This window comes from Lissotriton vulgaris, chromosome 4_1 (assembly GCF_964263255.1).
Source record: "Lissotriton vulgaris chromosome 4_1, aLisVul1.2, whole genome shotgun sequence".
Taxonomy (NCBI): Eukaryota; Metazoa; Chordata; class Amphibia; order Caudata; family Salamandridae; genus Lissotriton; species Lissotriton vulgaris.
Window position 1 is genome coordinate 112,838,446 of NC_141691.1, and position 21,848 is coordinate 112,860,293.

Genomic DNA, 21,848 nt, shown 5'->3' on the forward strand with positions numbered 1-21,848 from the left:
CAGTATTGATGCAGACATCGACTATGAATCGTTAATACCACAGAACACGAAGAATGTACTCAGCTTGGAGGTGTGCTTTTTAACTCATTCAGGGCAGTGCTTAATTTGAGCCATTGATTTCCGGTGTTCGGCACCGGCACTTAATTTTTAGCACCAACACTTATGACTGCTGCCATATGGGGGCGCCATTTGTGTAACTTAGAGATGTGCTGAACAACTATTATTTATTAAATCAATATACATAAAAAAATGAATGCCTTCCACATAAGCCATTCTTATAGCTTTGGGGCCTTGGAGTCCGAATTGTCACACTGGTAGCAGTGTGATGGTTGGTAGCTGTGTGGGTGCTGTCATTGGCACCACTGGCACAGGCAAGGGTGGTGGAAGCTGAGGTGGCCTCCTGACGAGAGCCCTGGGTATTATACAAATTAAGCACTGTTCGGGGGATCCTCATTAGAACAGATTCCTCTAATATGAAGGATAATAAGTCAGCCTCTCTCTACATTTTTGCCTTGGTAGCTGAAATGCCAGACAGCATGTTTTGTCTTGAGGAGACCCTTATAAATTGACAGGAGGGTCGAAACGTCTACAATAATTTGAGAGGGGATTGACTTCAAATAAAATGCTGACAGAAACTTCTGAATGCATTTCGGACTATTCCTTGTTTACCAAACATCCCAGTGTATATATGTATCAATGTGAATACTGTACTCCACTGCACCTTTTGAGCATTGCGCCGCCTGCACTTTAATGGATTTTGTTGACATTTATATGTGAATAAAAAGAGCAATACATTCTGTAAGCCAGGAGAGAGAGCTGTGCTAAATATATATGAAAAGCCTCTCACGGAACCAATGTTGTGTGTTTAGATTTCACTCCTGCACAGGGCACAAGTCGTAAAAAAAGAAGTGGGGGGGACGCTGTCACCAGAAGTGACGTCACAACAGGAAGTGACGTCACGAAAGGTGCCGAGCCTCTCATCCCAGGGATTCCAGAGAGTGAAGTCCAGCTGTTTGGCAGGGGGGACGGCGTCCCCCCGGTAAAATAAGTGGGGGGACACCGACCCGCGTGGTACCCCGACTCGAGCCCTGCTCCTGCAGCAACGCCCAGTCCTTCCTCTAAGTATTTGGGAAGAGAAAGACGATTGCAAGCCCCCTGAAGCATTACAAGAATATCAAGGCGGCTGTTCACTTGTAAATAGCATTGAGGGGTCCAGGGGCTCTCCTGGGAAGGCCTGGCCCCCTCTAGAACAGTGCCTGGCCCGTGTCTAGTTTCAGCCAATCATTCCTAGCTTGCGTGCATCAGCAGTTCATATTCATTCCCTGAGTTGGGCGATATAGCCTGGTAAACACCGTCCTTAGCCGCTGGCATCTGATATTCGTTTTCCTTGTTGGGCATCGCTATGGTCCCATCTTGGCAGCTGATTTGTTGGCATCCATTGACCTGGGCTGTACTGTCCTGGCAGACATTGGCTGAGGAGGAATCCTGGCTTGCCCGTGCATTCAGAACAGCCATGCTGCAAGAGAAAGAAGCAGGGTCAGCCATGACAGTCAAACATGGTCTATAATATGTTTTTATGATTCAGTCTGTGGTCTTTCCGCAGAATCCTAAAGAAAATCACTGCTTCCTGAAGCATCAGGCATAACATTAAAGTAAACATCTACAACAGTGATACTGCAGGGTCCCTGCTGCTGATTTCTCAGACATGGGGTTAAGCATTGTCCATTACCAATAGACTAAAAATCCTTATACCATTTTGCAGTGAGTCTAAATTCTCACCACTTAACATGGACCCTGCTTACAAAAGCTACATGCTTCGGAAAAATCATCCACACATGAGCTGACTTGTCATTATGAGCAACTCTGCTTCCGGCCACGTGTGATGCTTTTTTTTTTAGAAATCTAGCAAACTTTATGAGGTTCAGAAAATTGGAATTATTATCTTTTTTTTCAAAGGTTTACAAAACGGAGTACGGGTCTGATTTATAGTAGGACTGTATTCGGGGATCTATGAGGAAAGAGCTGGATCCCAAATTGGAGTCACCAGAGATTAGACAACTATTAGGAGCTGCTTCCATTGTAGTAGACATGCTGCTGTGGGAGACACCACTGTCTTTGCCATCAGGTCCACCACACTCTGAGCTAGGGGGAGGAGGCCACCAACCAACTCCAGTATATGAGGCAAATGCAGTAGGGTAAAGAAAGAGGCAGTCCTAATATGGTGGCAGCTCTCTGTAAAGGATCAGTATTTCTTTCTGCACTTAAGGGGGGATACAAGGGAGATTACGGGGATTTCATAGTAAAAAGGAGTAGGTGGTAAAGAGGGCAGTGCAAATAGGTGCCGATATCCTGAAGAGATCCCTTTTTAGGTCTCACCTATGCAGCGCGCCTGGGCTGCATAGGAGACCTTTAGTGATCGATTCTGTTTTGGCCCCAAAAACGTGCATGCGTTGCATTGCTTTCAGTGGCAACGCGTGCATGTTTGGCGATTCTCTTGCGGGAGCGAGCCTTTAAATCATATGATTCCTGCTCGCTCCCGCAAGTGAAACAGGCACAGGCCCCCTCTTCTCTCACCTTCCCCTGCTGCCAGCGCGAGGTGCACGCGCCTGTCTTTTTTGGGTCCATTTCACAGGGAAGCAACTAAATGAAAGAAGGAAAGAGAGGTTGTAAACCGTTTCTTCAAGTCACGGTTTTCAGTAAGTGAGGAGCAAGACAGAAAGAGAGGGAATGATAGGAAGAGAGAGGGGGTGGGGGCAGCTGCCAGCACAGAAAAGAAAAGGACATTGTCCATGTCTGCTCTGGGCAGTAAGGAAGAGACAGCCTACTTTTCCTTCTCTGCCTTTCCCGAACGTCCAGGAAAGCACGCAGAGCCTTTTCTGAATGCTTTTGCTATTTTTACCGTCCTGGGACACCATTTTGAAAAGAAAAAGTAGGGGAATGGAATCTTTTTAATAAAAGATGTAGGGACACTCCGTGCCCATCCGATCCCGCCCACTTCGACCACTGTTCAAGAGTGACTCAGACGAATGGTCAGACTGGCTCATTGCCTCTGCTCACACCTGCCCTTGAAATGCAAGTACAAGCCGCCTCCTGTCCTAGAATAAGTAATTATCTCACCTACATATCACAAAGTGTATCAAACGTCCACTACGTATATGTGGGGTTCAGGATTATCATCCAAAGTCTCTCAATGGAGAAACATATTGATTCTTATTTCCTACAAGTAAATGGTGACAGAGAATGAGTCAAGAGGAAAATGGTGTATTACTTAGTTGTCAAAGCCTGCATGCAATCATAGCTGCAAGTTCAATTTGTGATCATTCACAACAAAAATTACTAAGGCAAAGCAGAGTACATAATATATTTGGAGGAAAAGTCAAACTGTAACTTAAAATATAAGAGTAGGCACTTTATGTATCTATTAGCTAGTCGTGCACAAGCAGAGTCAGCAAATGCAACGGATCTGCTTATGTGATAATGCATGTGAGTGTTCTCACAAATCCTGTGCTCACTGAGTAAATGTGATAAGTGAAAGACATACCGTGCCCGAAACGTGGGCTTACTCATATTATCAGGTATATCCATACCCTTAAACCATACAATTAGTTTGGTAAGCATGAAGTATACCTCAATTCATTTCCAGTTAAATGAAAGTCGAGGTTTATCTTATTGTATGATTAGTAAGTGTATCAGTGTGTGAAGCAAAAATAGCAGGATGTAAAATAACAATGCCCGAAAAAGCATTGTGTTATTATTACTTCTCTGTCTGCCAAAATGTGAATAAGACATAATAACTGGAGTGCAAATAAGTCAAGAAACTGTTTTCTATCTGATTTGCTTTTATTCTCTTTTTTCTTAAATGTGTGCCTCTGTGTTTTGAGGTACAATGGTGAACTCTAACAAGAACTTTATTAGAAAACAAGCTATTCTGTAGAATCCTCTCTAATTCTTGAAATAGTAATCCGCCCACGTGTTTCTACAACACTGGCTTGATTTCTAAGCATTTGAAAACCCTCATAGATGTATGTACCTTAATTTAAATTCAACATTGTACCAGAAACTCAACTAACATTGGAACGTATTACATTTCTAAGGTGAATCCAGATTCTTCTGCAAATAAGAGTCCTTGCCCCACTGATTTTGAGTTTTATGGTAACACTGCACATTATCAAATCTTAACCAGACTCATTCCATCTGGAAGTTCTGGTAACATTATTTTGAATGTTAAATATGGACCTGCAGCAGTATGGACTGCACGATTTGTATTTGCACCGTATCATCTGGGTAAGTAGATGAGGAGTTAGAATAGTACATCTACACTCTCCAATGCCCTCGATGATACTGTGCAAGCCAATATTTTACAGTCGATATTGTAGCCAGTTGATATTTTTGTAATTGATATTTTGACCTGCAAGCCCCTGAAAACATCTGGGAAATTTGTTGGAGGAACAAAAGTTGGAAATATACTTTAATCGGTTGTCCAAAGTTTGATGCCTGTGGGACATGGAATGTGTAGGTAATATTGCATTGGTTAATACCACATCATGCACTGTTAGTATTTATTCCATGTGATGCGATTGTGATGTGCATGAAATTCTCAGATACATTTTTTGTGCTACCTTAACATGTGTGAAAAGCAGCAGTAAAAACCTTTCTGCTTTCGATCAGTTAGGTGACCAATGCCAAGGGACCTCTCAAGGTAGTATTCTTAATCATTCATGTTGTTGCTAGAAATACACTCTGGTGATGCTGATGCAGTGTGTCACCCTTCTTAAGTATCAGACACACTCCTCAATCAATAAACGGCTTGAAATTGTAGAAGAGTTGGGCTCACTGTCTTTGATGAGTTTCCAAAATGATGGTATGGTACTTGAAGAAGCTACATTTTGAAAGGAACAATCACATCAATTTATATTTCGAAATTATAATATGGCCATGCCTGCCAATGCTTTAAATTCCGATCTAAACCTGTGACATTTATGCTTTCCCTAATTTCAAGACGAAGAGCGTGAATGTTGCTTTGAAATGATAGGACACATTTGCATATTATTCTGTGCCACTCATGGCGAGGAAAATGCAGTTATCCTGCGGGTGGAGGCAACAAAAGAGGTACAATTACTAGAAAAGGTTAACAAGAGCCATTGGATTAGGGATCGGTGCTGAAAGGAAGGTACACTTTTTCTCACATTGTTGTGAAGCCACTTGTGTTAGTGTAATTCAAAGAAAACAGAACATCTGCTCCCTGTAGTTGAGTGCCAGAATTGAAGTGCACAACAAGCTCGCACACTTTTCAGCTCACAAGCTACTTCATGGAAGCTGGAGCATGCCCATTGATGCCTCAAGTGCTGTGCTAAAGTGGTGGCACGGCATGCATCTCTAAGAACACAGAAAGATGTAAGGCCACTTAGCTCTCAGGCAGTTAAAAGCCCCATTAAAGGTAATTATTGGGCTGCTTGTTGGCATTGAACAAAAGATTTTTTTCTGAAACATGTTCTAAACAGAATTATGCACCTAATTATTTAAGTATTTGTTAGTCGTGTTTTGAAGCATATGTTTTAAAATGTCTTCGAGAACTGCTGCGGCATGGTAAGAAAGTGGAAACAAGCATTGGCATAGCCAATAGGTCTCGCCTTTTGGGACCTTATAAGTGTTTAGTTATCCAGCACAATATCATTGGTGCAACAACATCAACTGTTGTATGGCTAAACACTTCTAAGGGCCCAAAGGCAAGACCTATTGGCTATGCCAATGCTTGTTTATTCTATAGAAATCCAAGACTACAAGAGAGCTGTAATGACTAGACTATCTAGCCTCCAAAGACCCTTGCCGTCCAAGATTTGCCACACCTCTTTGTACAGATTGGGATTTGATCATCGCCAGCTATAAATTGGAAAGCAGGGTCTTTAATTGGACACTCTCGGTGAGGGATGGAAAGTTTTGTCTTTGCGACCTCCTTCTCCCAGCAACCACCACTGCTGCCTACAAGCTCTCCTACACCTCACACAGATCCCATAGACGACAATCATGGCTGCAGTCATTCTGTATGTGGAGAACAAGTATAAGTAACATGAAGACACATCTCTTGTTTAGCAGGCCACAAAAATCCTGAATCAGGGTGTCATATATTTTACATTATATGTATTTAAATGGCCTACTATGTTGTGGGTTGGACCAGTTGCTCATTTAGGCTTTTGACCAAATAAGTCATTATTTTTTTTGCAATAGCTATTGCATTGATTTTCCTTCTTGTGCAACAATGTAAAATACATTTATTGTGTGTTTTGTTATAATGCTGTTAGATCAAATATTCGTTTGATTAATTGATGCCATGGAAAAACCAAAAGAGCAGTAGACATTAACATGAGAGTGCCAGGGAATTCCTGCGTTATTTAAGACATTTAATTATAAATAAATGACCTACAGAGTATATAATGGATTGTCACAAGAAAGAGAAATCAGGTCTTCGACAACATTACAGACAGCAGAGCAGCACGACTCTGACTTGAGACACACCAAGGCATCTGGGCTGTTGCTTCCAGTAGAGACCTAACTTAGCCTTGTCTCAAAGGCAGCTTAGAAGCTTTAGAAATAAAGGAAGTTCAGGTACGAATTTGTGTTGACTCAGTTGAAATACTAGCCCTTATTATGGCAAAAATGTTGATACTTGAAGGCTAGACATGCAGGGGTATTCGAATATTTCCTGTATAAAATGTTCTCTGCTTTGATAATATTTATAATGTTTACTTACACTCTTGCTATGGCTTAACTGATTTCTGCAATTATAATGTTTCCTTTATTCTACATAAAAAAAAAATGGCTTAAATTAAAACCTTTAAAATAACAGTGTGGATTTCTTGAGTGGACTGTGGTGTAATAATGATCCACATTTGTAAAGCGCACAATCACCCGTAAGGGTCTCTAGGCTCTGGGGGCCGTCGGGAAGATTAAGCAAGCTATTGCCCAGAGTCACATGGTGCTGGGCTAATCTGCGGCAGGCACCGGGGATCGAACAGTGATCCCCTGATTCCGGAGTCAGTCGCCCTAGCCGCTGCACCACACCTCTTCCCGTGTAAGATTGCCGGAGCTCACAACAATCTATCATATATGCCTGACATTCCCTAACAGGATTTTACATGGCCAATATGCATTAAATCCAAGTAAGTTAAGTGAGTCTGTGGCTCCTAACTTGTCTATTCCTTCAGCTCAGAACTGTAAGTTGGTCCATAGCTATGGTAGCGAAGGATCTTCTGAGATTTGCTTACAGAAAGTTCTTGAAATGTTCACAAATAATGATGAAAGTGGCAAAGAGGTGGGGAAACTACCCAATGTTGCATTGTACTGCCCCCGCCCCAACTGGGAAGACAGGAGGATGGGCAGTTTTGAAAAAAAACATTTTCTCAATTACAGCAGCAACGTCTTTGACCAATTCTTTGAAGGTACGAACACCAGATGTGGACAAACATCAACCCCTTCCTGGACCTGATCCTGTGGGATAAGCAAGAAAAATTAAAATCTCATCCTCTGGGCGGATGAGAGAGTGTTGTGTGTGGACATTGCTGAACCAGGACCTCGCTGCAGGATGACCCCGAGCTTTTTGCTTTCAGCCCTCCTGTATTGCTGAATTCGTTGTTGTCAGGTTTTAGGACTCTGTACACTTTACCACTGCAAACCAGTGTCGAAGTGCTTGATCTCTCTCCTTTAAACATGGGAAAATTAGCTTACCTTCAATTGGCACATTTAAGTTACTTGCAAGTCCTTAGTAGAGTGGTACAACATGTACCCAGGACTGGTAAATTAAATGCTACTAGTGGGCCTGAAGCACTAATCTATAACAGCCATTAAGTGGCCCTTTAAAACGATGTCAGGCCTATCATTGCAGCCTGCGTGTGCAGTTTGTAACTGCGATTTCGACCTGGCAAAATAAATCTTTTTCCAGGACTAAACCTTCAATTTAATTATATATGTCACCCATAGGATAGGCTCTAAAGAGCCAATAGGGCAGAGCACATTTTATTTAAAAAGTGTAACATGTACTTTTTACATGTCCTAGTAGTGAAAAACTCTCAAATAAATGTTTACTTTTACAAGGCCAACATCTCCCATAAGATAACATTGGGTTACCTTAGTACACTTAGTAAGTGATAACTTTTGTGTGGGAGCAGGTAAATATCTTGTTTGGTGTCAAAGGAATTGTCATTTAATACCATCCTTAAGGGCAAAGTCTGATTTTAAGTCAGAATTATACCACTTTTCTAAAGTTGGCATTTTCTTTTCCTAACCATTTAGTGCCCGAAGCCTGTTACTTGGGTCACTAGATGTAGTTGTCAGTGGCCTTTATGTATTTTTCCCAGAGAGTATCACAACAGAGAGCGTCACAACAGAGAGCGTCACATTAATGCACAGCAACAGTGGTCGCAAGGGTGTGACGTCCCACTATTTTCAGTGAGGAGAGGGAAACATTGTCTGTGAAGAACCCTGCCAATCTCTGAGGAGGATGACTATGAAGATTAAACTTTCCTTATATAATTTATGAACAACAGCCCAACTACCAATGGAAAGGCCAATCAACATGTGAACTAACATTCAAGATACACAGGTCTCTACCCAAACAGACACTGGGCTGTCTGTGAATGACATAAGTAGGCAGCAATTTGATGATCTTCATACATAATCCATCCTAACTCCAAAACACACAAAACATTTTGCCTAGTACAACACAGAGCCACTACCACTGGCCCTAACGTGTTCTGCCACCGTTTGATATGAAGACACTCACTGCAAAGCAGAATTCTTCATGGTCATGGTGGACGCTGCCACAATACCCTTCTGTCCAGCGCCTGAATAACTAAATCTAGTCAACTTTGTATTGATGGTCCACCACAGAGAGAGCAACAATATCTTGTTTGACTTGGACAGCATCTTCCATGGCCTTGGCTGCCTCAAAGTGCTTGCACATTGACACTTCAATGTGGTCAGCAGGGTTTCAGCACAGGCAAGTGCCATTCCATCTCCATCCAACTGTGGAACCAATGTCCTGAACACCGTGCAATTCCCATTTAATCCTCTTTTATTTTTAGGTCTAGCCTAGCGACGCAGCGCATGCGCGGTCCGCCTTGGCAAGATCTATTGTGGTCGACTTGGTTTGCGAAGGGGGACAGGATATGTGCACGTGTACGAAAGACAGCAGTTGTGTACGCATATGGCGTCGTTAGCAGGACTCGGATGACAGGAGATGTGCACACGTACGGCTTGCAGCGCATTAACACGCCTTCTCCTTGCTTGCTCACATGCGTACAGTGACGCGCAACTCGCAGGGCATGAGATGTGCACGAGTTCTCTGTTACTTTTTTAAATTCATATACGTGTGTACGGCTCACAGAGTGATAACACGTCGTGCTCTCTCATTCACTGGCTTCCTGCCGCCTCTTGTGTGCCTGTTGCCCCTTGTGTATTATTGTTGAATTATACACATGCCCTGTGATCTTTATTTATTGTTTTGCATGCTAAATTTCTTTTATTCACACTTGCTGGCTCCTTGCCGTTTCTTGCGCATTATTACAAAAGACAGCAGTTGTGTACGCGTAAGGTGTTGTTAGCAGGACTCAAAAACAGGAGATGTGCGAGCTTACGGCTGGCGGCGCATTAACAAGCCTCCTCCTTGCTTGCTCACACACGTACAGCGACGCACAACTCGCAGGGCAGGAGATGTGCACGAGTTCTCTGATACTTTTTAAAATACATTTACGTGTGTACGGCTCATGCCGTGATAACACATCGTGCTCTCTCATATGGGGCCCCCTCCCAAAAAATGATAACCCAGCAATTCCAATCCTCCAATTTGCCAGCGAGCTCTTCCAGCTTTGCACCTCTCCCATACCCCTCGCCACTCAAACCTTAGACCCTTTGCCATCACCCTAGGGCAGGGGTCCCCAAACCGGTCCTGGAGGGCCGGATCCATGCCAGATTTTTAAAATTACTACATGTATCTCAATGGGGATATCCAAAAAATCTGGCATGGATCCGGCCCTCCAGGACCGGTTTGGAGACCCCTGCCCTAGGGCATAACTAAAATCTCCCAAACCCTGGATGCTGTCTCAGCATTCGCCCCCTCCATACTCCTATCCACCTCTGGCAACAATGCGCTGCCTGCCATCAGCCACCCTTCTCCCTGCTCTCAGTCTCAGCGCAGCCATTATCAACCTGTACGATGCCACAAGGGTTAAAAAGAGAAAGCACGCATACCGTTTCTTCTTATTATTGCCTCTAATTTGCAATGCACTGCCGAAGTTAGCCACAATGGATAAAGAAGTGATGTTGCCAATTCAGGAACTGTAATCTCACTAACACAATCCAGGCTGTTGCTGTAACCAACGCCGCTTTTATCAAACACTCCGCTACATCGCATTTGCGACCGCCAACAAAAACTCCGCTGCAAATTAACACAAGCTCAAAGCCTTTGCATGCTACAGGCCACACACTTACTCATTATTGTTGTTTAAAAATAACTTACAGTTTTATGTACTACTCCGATGCTGGTCCTCCAATGCTGCTCAGCCCCCCGCAACCCACGCATGATATCTGCCTGCGTACAAAGAAGGCTTTGCGCACGCGTATGGCATTGTCAGCAGAACTCCAAGGACAGGAAATGTGCAGGAGTATGGCTGGCAGCGCATTAACACGCCTCTTCCTTGCTTGCTCGCAAACTAGGAAAAAGTTTCGCCGGGATGTCATTTTGCTCGCTCGCAGTTGCCAACTTGGCGTTGAGGACCGCAAGCAAAAAATGACCGCTACGCTATGCCACGCGTGTTTGCACTGTGCTATGTGCAATTCACGTAGTGTGAAATAGCGCACACTTCGCAAACTACGCGAGCGTAGCGTAGTACTTCGCCCAGGGTTAGTTTTAGTATTACCATTGCAAATAACAATGCCTTTTATTTTTGTTTTAAAAGGTAAATAAAGGGCATTGCCATTTACAATACCAATAAATTAAACTCAAGTATCTGCGATACCTATTGCATTGCAAATTCTTGTTATAACATGCCTGCATTCAGAGTCTTTTATCGCTTTTCAGAAAATGTGACATTCCTAGATGCGTAAAAATGTTGGCATCAAGTCTGCTTACTATTTAGACTGACATTTTATTGTTTTCAGTTATGGACTGCCATAATATCATGGACACACACTGTGGTAGCCACATGTTATTATTATTTTTAGTTATAGGAAAATATAATGTCTGTGAAGGTGACACATTAATTGCCATATTTTGTAGTCTTGCTGATACTTTATGTCTGCAATTACAGCTTTGTTTTATAAATATAAAGATAATATGGGCGATCAGATATACAATCCCAGGTATCTGGTTTGGAGGGACTTCATGCTAAGACTATCAAGCCAGATGCCATGCTAGTTTGTCATGCTAGCTCCAGTCAGAGCGAACTGCAGGAATAGTTTGCTTCTCACTGCCAGGACATGTAAACATAAGTACACATTTCCTACCTTTTAAATACTATGCACCATGCCTTATCATTTTGGACCTACCTTAAGGATGACGTATAAATACTAAAAAGATGGTTTAGACATTGCAAAGTGTTTTTTGCCAGGTCGAAATCGCAATGTAAAACTATACTACTGGGTACAGTGGCATGCCTGAGACATGTTTTACAGTGCTAGTTTGGTTGGTGGCACAATGAGTGCTGCAGCTCATGAATAACATTTAATTTACAGGCCCTTGGGACATCTAGCACCATTCACTACGGACTTATAACTACATTAACTAATCCATCGTGTGTATACCAATTATACCAAGTTTCGAGGGAGATTTAAAGCACTTTACTTCTGGTTAGCAGGAGTAAAGTGTGAAGAGTCCTAATAGCCAACAAAAATGGGTTCAGCAAAGGAAGGCAAAAATTTGGAGTGACCCTGCTGAAAGGGCCATGTGCAACACTATAGTTCTAGCAAAAACAGATATACTGTGTGATCCATCTTAAGAAACTCTAAACACAGGCTAACTATTTATTGCATTGGTTAAAGTTTAGCATAGTGCCTAGTAATAGATTTAGGGTGTTAAAACTTTAGGAACTCACTAAGCATGTTAGAAATGTTCTTGCTGTTTTTGATAACCATGACATGCATTGCTGCATTTCTTTTTGCATTATTTGTGGTGACATTTCATATTGATGCACTAGATTAGGATTCTAAACTAAAACTTTTAAAGCTGCTCTCCTGTTTCTTAGTGCTATTCGAGTGTGTTATACAATAACGAAAGAGGGTTTGGTGATCTACTGTGTATCTGAACTTGATCATTACCAGAAACACTTGCTGCGCAGTATTAACCAGAGGGTTGGGTATGTGTTGCAGTCTAATTGGATTTCAAATTCATATTGGTGCATTGACTGAGCCCTTGCACCAGTGGGTTAGAAATCCTATCCCTTCAGCTCATGTGTAGGGAGAGAGGCCCCAGGCAACATAACAGCAGAGCTGTAGAGGATAGAAGGCCCCAAACTCTTGGGGACAGATCTACAAGAAAGTGCAGCAGTGTGGCACTGCGAGCCCTTTGGCTGCCCCACGCTGCGGCACTTTCAGAGCACAGGAATGCGACATATCTACAATGATATGTCGCATTGCTGTGCTCACCCCTGCGCTGTCACAGAAACAGCTGCCTTGCGCAGGCACCCTTGCACCATGGTGCAAGGGTGCCTACGCCATGGGGAGATTGCTTTTGTGAAGGAAGGGGCCCCTTCCTGCACAAAAGGAATCACTGCAGGCATTTTCCTCTTTCAATGCGTGCTGTAGAATGCAGCATGCATTGAAAGACAAAAAAGCGAGGAAAAAATGAAAACATTTCTACTCGTTTTGCTTTGCTACGCCACCCCTAGGGTGGCTTAGCAAACTGAAGCATTTCCAGGTTTACGATTTTTCGTAACTCTGGAAATGCATCAGTGGACATGGGTGTTGCGTGGGTACACCCACAGAAACACCCATGTCCTGCCCCTAACACGCAAAGTGTTGCGTGAACAGGGGCGATATTTACAAGCACAGGTTAAGTCAAGCAGGGTGACTTTACCTGTGCTTGTAAATATCCCTCAGCAGGCTGCGCCACCGGTGTGTCACACAACGTGATGCACCGGCGGTGCATGCGGCTTGTAAATCTGCCCCTTGGTCTCACCAATGGTTGTAACTATTAAACCAAAACAACCCAGAGCAATACACCTGTGCATTGACATATGGGTACATAGCAAGGCATTACAAAGAGAGCAACATTAACCCCTCACAGTTGATGACTTTATATCTATCTCAACAGAGCAAGATGGTTAACCAAGCTAGACCTCAATTCTGGATGTCATCAACTATCACTTGAGTAAAAATGCTGCCACATCACTACTTCTTCTACTCATATTTCTCTTCAAAGGTATTGTCACTTGAATAGTGGATTATTCTGTGCTGTGGAGATTTTTCAAAATACAAAAAGAAAAAGAGTCTCAATAGGCCGTGAAGCTGCGGTAAATTTCAGCAATGATATATTGGTTCATGTCCCTACCATCTAAGAACATCCCACTAGGCTGAGGACTGCCCTTGAAAGTCTCACGAGTATGGGGCTAATGTTCCACAAGACGAAATGTGCTATTCTCAAACCCAAAGTGGAATTATATGAGGATATCTGCTCTGAGCACGGAGTTAAGATTGACCCCTCTGAGGTGGAAGATATCAAGAGTGTCATACATTCACACTCTGTCCACAAAGTTCTAAACTTTCTGGGGATGGCAACGTATTGCAGGAAGTACATCCCAAACCTCGTTTCATTGTCAACACTACTCTGAGTGCACATCAACTCGGCTGCATAGTGTTACTGGGGTGCAGAGGAGAACTGGGCATTCCAAACACATAAAAAAGCCCTCTGGGTGCTGTCTCAGCACAAATGATAAAGACAGAGGTGGAAGTCGGTGGTTTTTGCTCAGAAGGGCCTTCTCCGTCACTGAACCGAGAAAAGGAACTTGTGGATTGAAAGGGAAGCCCTATTCATAAACAGGAGCTGAGTCCCCTTCCATCTAGACCTTTATGGGCAGCCTTCAAAGTCAAGACTAATCATCAACCACTAATCGCTCTGTTTGAGGGAGCTCACTTCCACCACCACCCACTGAGCACTGCCCCTGCAACTATAAAAGTGTCAGTTTGCACTCCAATACAAGCCCCGCTGCAATAACTTGGATGTTTACCTATCACAACACCCTCGTGAGATGGACACCAGTTGGAAAACTATGGCCACAGAATGGAGTGCAATGATAGCCTGTCCAAACACACTCCGCCGAGAGGACATTGCAAGAGTAACGGGTGAGGATGGATACCTACAGAAGGCAAGACAGGCAATGGAATGTAATCAGTCAAAGACTTTCTTCGGGGATGTGCTGTGGGCCTCAATGTTATAGTTGGTGAAGCATGAACTGAGCAGCTCAGTGGACAACATTCTCCTAAGAGGTGACAGGGTAGTTGTATCCCAACCATTGCACATACATGTAACCCACCTAGCACACCAAGGTCATCAGGGGGCTGGGAAAACTAAGACAGAACTTCACTAGAAGATATACCTCCCAGGGATGGACACACTTATGGACATCGTAGTATCAGTGGTGCCAAGACTCTGGTATTCCTAACAACCCAGCTACAGTTATCACTGAGGATCAAAGTAGCTGGCCCTGGAATGACATATGTGAGCTTTGCCTCCCTAACAAAGGGCAGTACATTTTTGTCATCACCGACATATACATGAAATATGTGGTCATTGAGATATTCAGGTCCGGAGCTTTCAAGCATATTCCCCCAAAATGGGAGAAAAGCTTTTATTGGATTAGGCCTACAAAAGACCATCAAAACAGATAATGGGCCCCATTTCAAGGTTCAGTCTTACACTTGCACCCGTACCTCAAATTGCTAGGTGCCCACCATTGAAAGACAATGCAATGTTGGCCACAAGGCCAGGACTCTGAACAAAATGATTTCCATCTGCCTTGACCAGAATGGAGACTTGGAAACTGCTATACACCAATTCCCCAGGACATATCGAAACACTGATGTGTGGGTGGCCCATCACGGATACCATACCCACAGCCAACTGATCCACTGTGCAGCCAAAAGAGAAGGCAGCTAAACAATGAAGCAACCAGCTGTACGAGGCGGGCGAGGACTACAACCTCCAAACAGGCGACTGGGCACCAGTACAAAACCATAGGTAGGGGAAACATTCAGAAAGAACCGTGTTGGTTCATTAAAACAAAAGGCACTATGATCACAGTCAAATGAAAGCGTGAGAGTATCACACACAATGCAGCACTCTTCAAAAAGTGGGAAGCGAAGGGTTCACCTAAAAACTCAGACAGAGACAACTTACCTCTAGAAGAAGAACCAGACATATAGAGCACCAAGTAACAACCTATAGCTGAGGTTACCTGTTGGTCAGCAACGAACCAGCCAGCCAGTACCCGAGCAGGTGACAAGGGGATGGTTCCAGCAGGGCGTAAAGTAGGTCGGACTCTTCAGCCCAACCCTCAGCCAGCACAGTGCCTTAAAGACTATCCTCTGGTGCACAACAGATGTATTCATAAGGCTTACATTGTTACTATATTTACTTGCCATTAGAGCTCTTAGTAAAACTATTGGTGGAGAGGAATTTACACGTCGCGCATGCAAACATAAACAAAGGGCCCGAGGCGCTCATGCATCAATTGGCCAGCACCCTTAAAACTACAGGGCCGTGTCGTCTGTCCCCCCTCCTGTCACCTCTACAATGAGACAGAGGACGGGCACTGTAGGCCACATCGGAGGAGCCCTGACAAGAACAGCGGGACTGCTCTTTGATGAATACAGGGCTGCCCAAGGCAAAATGGCGGCCCTGGAATCATGAGGAAGGCTTAAGACAGAGAGGGGCAGCGGAGAAGAAGATGCTCCGAGGGACAGTAAAGTAGAAAGAGGACAACTGCTTATAAAAAGAAAGAGTTCGTCCTCATGAACTTAAAAAAAATTAGGACATGTGAGACATGGAAAGGAAATTGTAATTTATTATGCAAAACTGTAATGATGCTCTCAGGCCATATGTTGGATTCTTGCTTTATTTAAGATAGTACAATAAAATACAGGTGAGCGACAGGGAGCAGCCGCTATCCAACTCCGCTGCTCTACAACTGCCCCTTCATTCCAAAGATGCAACCATTACATTCTACCTGGCATCATAGCATTCTGACAATACAACTCGAGCCTTAAAGGCATACACAGTAAAAAGGAAACATAACACATCCACCTCTCTTCAATAAAAGAAACAAGGAATACAACACCATAAATAAGTAATAACAAAAAAACCAAAATAAAAACAGAACAATAACAATAAATGCAGATATAACTAAACATCAAAAATAAATCATTCCATAACATAGTCCCTGAGCCAAGAGGGTAAGGCACTTGTTCTTTTACCATAACCCCTTTCAACAAAATTGGATTCACTATTGGATTCACCTTTGTCTTTGCTAGAAACATCATTGTTATAATCACTAGCAACCCTTCCCCCCCATTCACAGGAGGACTGACCCACCAAAGGGGAGTCACTTACAGCTTCATTCCTGTTCCCATCTATATCATTCGTGTTTCCATCTATATCTGCCAATTGTGCTTGTAAACAACTATCATCAAAATGGTCTTCAATCCAATCAAACTTATTTTGGTTATTTATAATCTCTTCCTCCACACCAACACACTGATTACGACAAATAGCAATACTTTTCATATTCCATACTTTACCGTCAGTCTCACAGCATTTCTCAAAACCTCAATTACCTGTTTTTTTGGCTCAAATTGACTTTCACCCTTTGGTACTTTATAAGGTTTCCTTACCCGCACCCATTCTCCTACCTCAATTTCCACACTTTTTGTGCCATGGTGGTTATCATAAAACTCTTTACTTTTAGAATGGAGTAACTCCAAATCATTCTTCACTGCTGTTGGAGACCACTGTGTAATTTTACCCTCCATTAACCAACCAGGATTGATTTTTCTCCTCGGTAACCTTCCCCTCATCATAACAAAAGGAGTCAATCCTGTGCTAGTTTGTGATGTAGTTCTGTAAGACCACACTGCCTTTTGTACTTGAACCTTCCAATCCATCTTTTTATTAACCGCTGCCTGAATTAGTCCTTTGATCACCCTATTGAATCTCTCAACTGTGCCATTACCACTTGGATTGTATAACGCAGTTGTTTTATGTTTAACACCACACTTTTGAAAATAACTAGCAGCCATGTGTGACAAAAATTTCACCCCATTGTCAGTAAGGATACAAACAAGTAAACCCTCCATAATAAAAATCTTGTCCAAAAATTTTAACACACTCTGTGTGTCCGCTTTGTCTACAAATCTTACAATTGGCCATTTTGTAAATAAATCAATAGCCACCAACCCAAACTCTTTCATTTCCCCAATGGGCCCAATGATATCCACTGCAATCGTTTCCCACGGAAGTTCCGGAATCAACCCATCACTCATGCAAGGTTTCAAAGTCTTGAGAGACTTATCTGCTGAGCTACAAACTTCACAATTCCTAACAAACACTTCCGTGTCTTTGTCCACACCTGGCCACCAAAACATATGTTTCACCATTATCTTGTTTCTCCCAATACCAAAATGTCCTTCATGACATAATTCTAAAACCTTCTTCCTCAAAGAAACCGGAGGAACAACTCTGTCACCTCTGAAAAGTATATCTTTTTCTAAGGACAACTCCATTCCAACCTCCCAAAATGCTCTTAATTTTCCTTCGATAAAACATTGTCTTGGCCAACCCGTACATATATACTCCTTTATCTTTATAAGTTCAACATCCTTATCCTGTTCTTCCAACCACTCTTTGTTGCTGATAGCAGGGGCCCCTGAATCATGAACTAAAGCAATACTAACAGTCCCTCACGGGTCTTCTACACATTCCTCAAGTGGAGATGGCAATCTAGACAGGCAATCTGCAATTAAATTGTCTCTACCTGGCAAGTAAATCATTTTATAAATAAACTCTTTCATGCACATTGACAATCTTGCCATTCTCGCCGAAGCTCCAGCAATACCATCTGATGACAAAATTTTCACTAATGGACGATGATCTGTCCTAATTGTAACTGGTTTCTCCCACACAAAGGGGCATATTATCAAGCATGTGCGCTAAAATTATCGCCGCTTTATCGGCCGAAAACGGACGATAAAGCGGCGATAATGGGCTTGATAATATGCTCTATGGAATTCCAATCGAAGCACATGTTAGATGTGAAGACATCTAACATGGGCTTCGATTGGAATTCCACTGAGCATATTATCAAGCCCATAATCGCCGCTTTATCGGCCGTTTTCGGCCGATAAAGCGGCGATAATTTTAGCGCACAGGCTTGATAATATGCCCCAAAATCTCTAAAATGTTCCAGCACCCACGCGCATGCTAACGCCTCCCTCTCAATAATGGGGTACCTGACTTCAGCTGGGGAAAGTGCTCTTGATGCAAAAAGGATAATCCTCTCTTTCCCCATCACATCTTTCTGAGATAACACCGCACCAATTCCTTTATCGCTCGCGTCAGTTGTCAACAAACATTCAACATTAGGATCAAACCTTGCTAGTGCATTGACCTTTTGCAAATCAACTTTTACTCTATCAACTTCATCTTGGCATTCATTTGTCCAAACAAATTTCGTATTCTTCTTAAGCAAATTCCGAATATTAAACACCTTTGACGCAAAATTGTTCACAAACTTGAAAAACCGAGAACAGTGTTTAGAACCCAGGGGTCTTGTGTGATAATTTTCCAACTGTGGTAAAAGAATTTCAGTCTCCCACCCACTTTTGGATTCGAAGAAAGGGAAGGGGAAGCTGTACTCACTTTGAGGGGTGGATTCGGCAGGTGCTCCTCTCGCTCGGAATCCTTTCGAGCGGAAACCTCTTCTTCTGGGTGGATAGAACTGTGGTTGGTTGGGTGGTTGGTATCCTCTACCAAAATTGCCTCTGTTTCTTGGAAAGGGGTGTCGGTTGAACAGGCCGGAAGATTGCCCCCTTCTACCGGCCCTTCCAAAAAGGTTGCTGTTGTAGTTAAAAAAAAATTCATGTTCTGGTGTGCTTTATCTAAAGCGGTAAAGGTCGATACATATTTGCCCAAACTTTTTATTAAATCTTCTCCAAAAAGTAAACCTTTTGGATTAATGGAGGTTTCCTTTTCAGCCATATCGATTAGTTTAGGGCTAATTTTAGTGAGGACCACTCTTCTTCTTTCACAATTAAGTCCCGCATTCGCGTTGCCTAAGAGGACTAGTGCCCTTTGGCTCCACCCCCGAATGGAGTGTGTATCAAGAGGGCAGCCATTAAGGTAACTCTCCTCTGCTGCGTCGATTATTTTTGTTAGGGGGCCTAGAATGTCGAGAACTTTATCTAGACAGATCTTAAGCGATCTTTCCAGGCCTTTATGCGGGTCTCTCCCTAATTTAAATAGGTAAGTAATTAATTCTGGGTCAAGGTTCGGAGTCTGACAAACTTTACCTTCGATTGAAGGTCTGGTACACTCTGCTCTTAAGAGATTGCGAGTCTCTCTTTCTAAAGGATTTCTAATCCATTTAGTTATGAATTTAGATACGTGCTCGTGTGGGGTCCACTCAGAGCTTCTAGGGTGTTTAATGTTAAAAGGGGAGAACGTCTCCTCCCCCAAAGGGTCCAAAATACTATCCTTAGAAGATGAAGGACCATTAATATCATTTAAGAGAAAGGAATCAATATCTTGATCCTCATCATCGAGATCAAGAATATATTAGTCAGGAAATTCTGAGCCATCATCAATATCAATAGGATCATTGTCTAGAGCAGTTTGATTAATTGTGCCGCGAGGGACACCCATTAAATTTGTGCCACTAAGGACACCTTTCAAATTTGTACCGCAAGGGACACCTTAAGGCAAATGAGGTGCGGGGACCTCCTGTAAAACCTGAGGTGCTAGGACCTGGCGTGCTCTCTGGGGTATAATCAATATTTTTACTTTTTTTATGCCTCTTACCCCTTTCTTCAGTGAGATCATTAACCTCCGCTATGTCCAGATCTGATAAATTATGGTTTTCATGGATCAAGGATCTTTTAGATGACATAACTTGAGAGAGAGTAGAAAACATACATGATATCATCTCCTTATGGATAAGTTTTTTGATGGCATCATTATTAAAATCAGATTCAACAGTATTACTATGAATTGAACCTGAATCTGAGTCAGACATGTTTGTTAAAAATATATAAATATAAATGTAATAAATAATTCTGTAAATGTAAATATTGACCCCTTTTTTTATATATATAACTATTAACTAAAATTGGAAGTATCAGCTAAAACTGTTGGATTAGGTGGGGGGGTGCTACTCTAAGATTTGAATTGGTCAAGGATGGTTTTCTAAATATTAAAATTTATCAATTTAGCATCAAAAAGCGAAGCGCACTGAAAAACAACCGATTGAACGCTCGAGCAGGCTTGAAGTCCGTTGCACGCGTCTCAATCAGCTGTTTTGCCCGAAGACAGGACGAGAAAGGAACCTTGGCAGCCAGCGCACGCTGCACGGTTGTCTCCAAGGGTCATTCCTCTAATCCACGATGAAGTCGAGGTTTCGTTAAATCGTGAAGCATCGACAGGAGCGAAGCTTCAGAATAAATAGAAATGTCCTCAAAAAAAGTGGGGAGAGGTATCTACCCGGGCGACGCTCTCCCAAAATCATCATTAATGTGGGTCAGTGCGTGCTTTATAGTATTAAACGCACGATTTAAAAAGCTTACTTTCTTTCAAATCTAAATAAAGACAGCCATGAAGGGAAGGAAGTGGAAGCTAACCTCTGTAAATTGGAGGTTGGGAAACCGAACATAAGGAGTGAAAGGTTTTAATCTACCTTACCTTATAATAGTGTATATATATATATATATATACTAACTCCTGTAGGGATAAAGGAGGGTTAGTCAATAGACATTCTTTACAAATATAAAATAATATTAATAAAATACTAGTTATAAACTTTAAATAATAATATATACAAGACTTTTCAGGAGCTAAGTAAGAAGTTGACTTATCTTGCTTGGAGCCGCATTTAAAAGAGGCTGATTGCCTAGTGATTCATGCTATTGTTGGTTCATATGCATGAAACATGACATCATATTTGCCTTTGTTCCCACTGAATGACTTGCGGTAGACGTTGTTGAACGCGGGAAAATTCTATCCTCTGCTTCCTTAAAACATTTATTTATTTATTTATTTATTTACGGGTTTATACCGCGCTAGGATCACCTCCCGAAGGAGTATCTCCGCGCCTTGAACACCTTTACAGCTTGTGGCAGTAAGTACACAGATATCACTAATTGGAAAATAGGAAGGTTTTCAACAGTTTTCTGAACGGGAGATAGTCCTGGCATAGTCTCAAAGAGAGAGGGAGGCTGTTCCACAACCTTGGTCCGGCTATGGATAGTGCCCTTCCACCTTGCCTGGTCTTTCTAGCTCTTGGGACCTGTAGTAAGGCTTGGTCACTAGATCTCAGGGACCGTACAGGTTTATAGAGGGAGAATCTGCTGTTTAGATACTCAGGCCCTCTGTTCTGGAGGCTCTTATGTATAGTACATCCAATCTTGTACTTCACCCTTTGTTTAATGGGTAGCCAATGTAAGGTGTTCAAAAGAGGCTTCGATGGTGTACGGGGTGGCTGATTTAGTACAAGACGGGCCGCTGTGTTCTGGACTACTTGCAATCTCGCAATAACTCCCTCATTTGCTGATAGGAGCATCCCGTTGCAGTAGTCCAGACGACTCAGTATTAGGGCCTG

The 21,848-nt window shown here is 42.7% G+C and overlaps 1 protein-coding gene across 1 annotated transcript in view; it reads right to left on the minus strand.

The window, feature by feature from the left end:
* Positions 1-1,106: 1,106 nt before the first annotated feature.
* LOC147718437 (V-set and immunoglobulin domain-containing protein 4-like) overlaps positions 1,107-21,848 on the minus strand; it is a 146,818-nt gene continuing 126,076 nt past the window's right edge. The window contains exon 8 of the mRNA XM_086966722.1: positions 1,107-1,516. Coding sequence (XP_086822848.1) covers positions 1,288-1,516 — 229 coding nt within the window. The 3' untranslated portion in view covers positions 1,107-1,287. The remainder of the gene's footprint in view (positions 1,517-21,848) is intronic.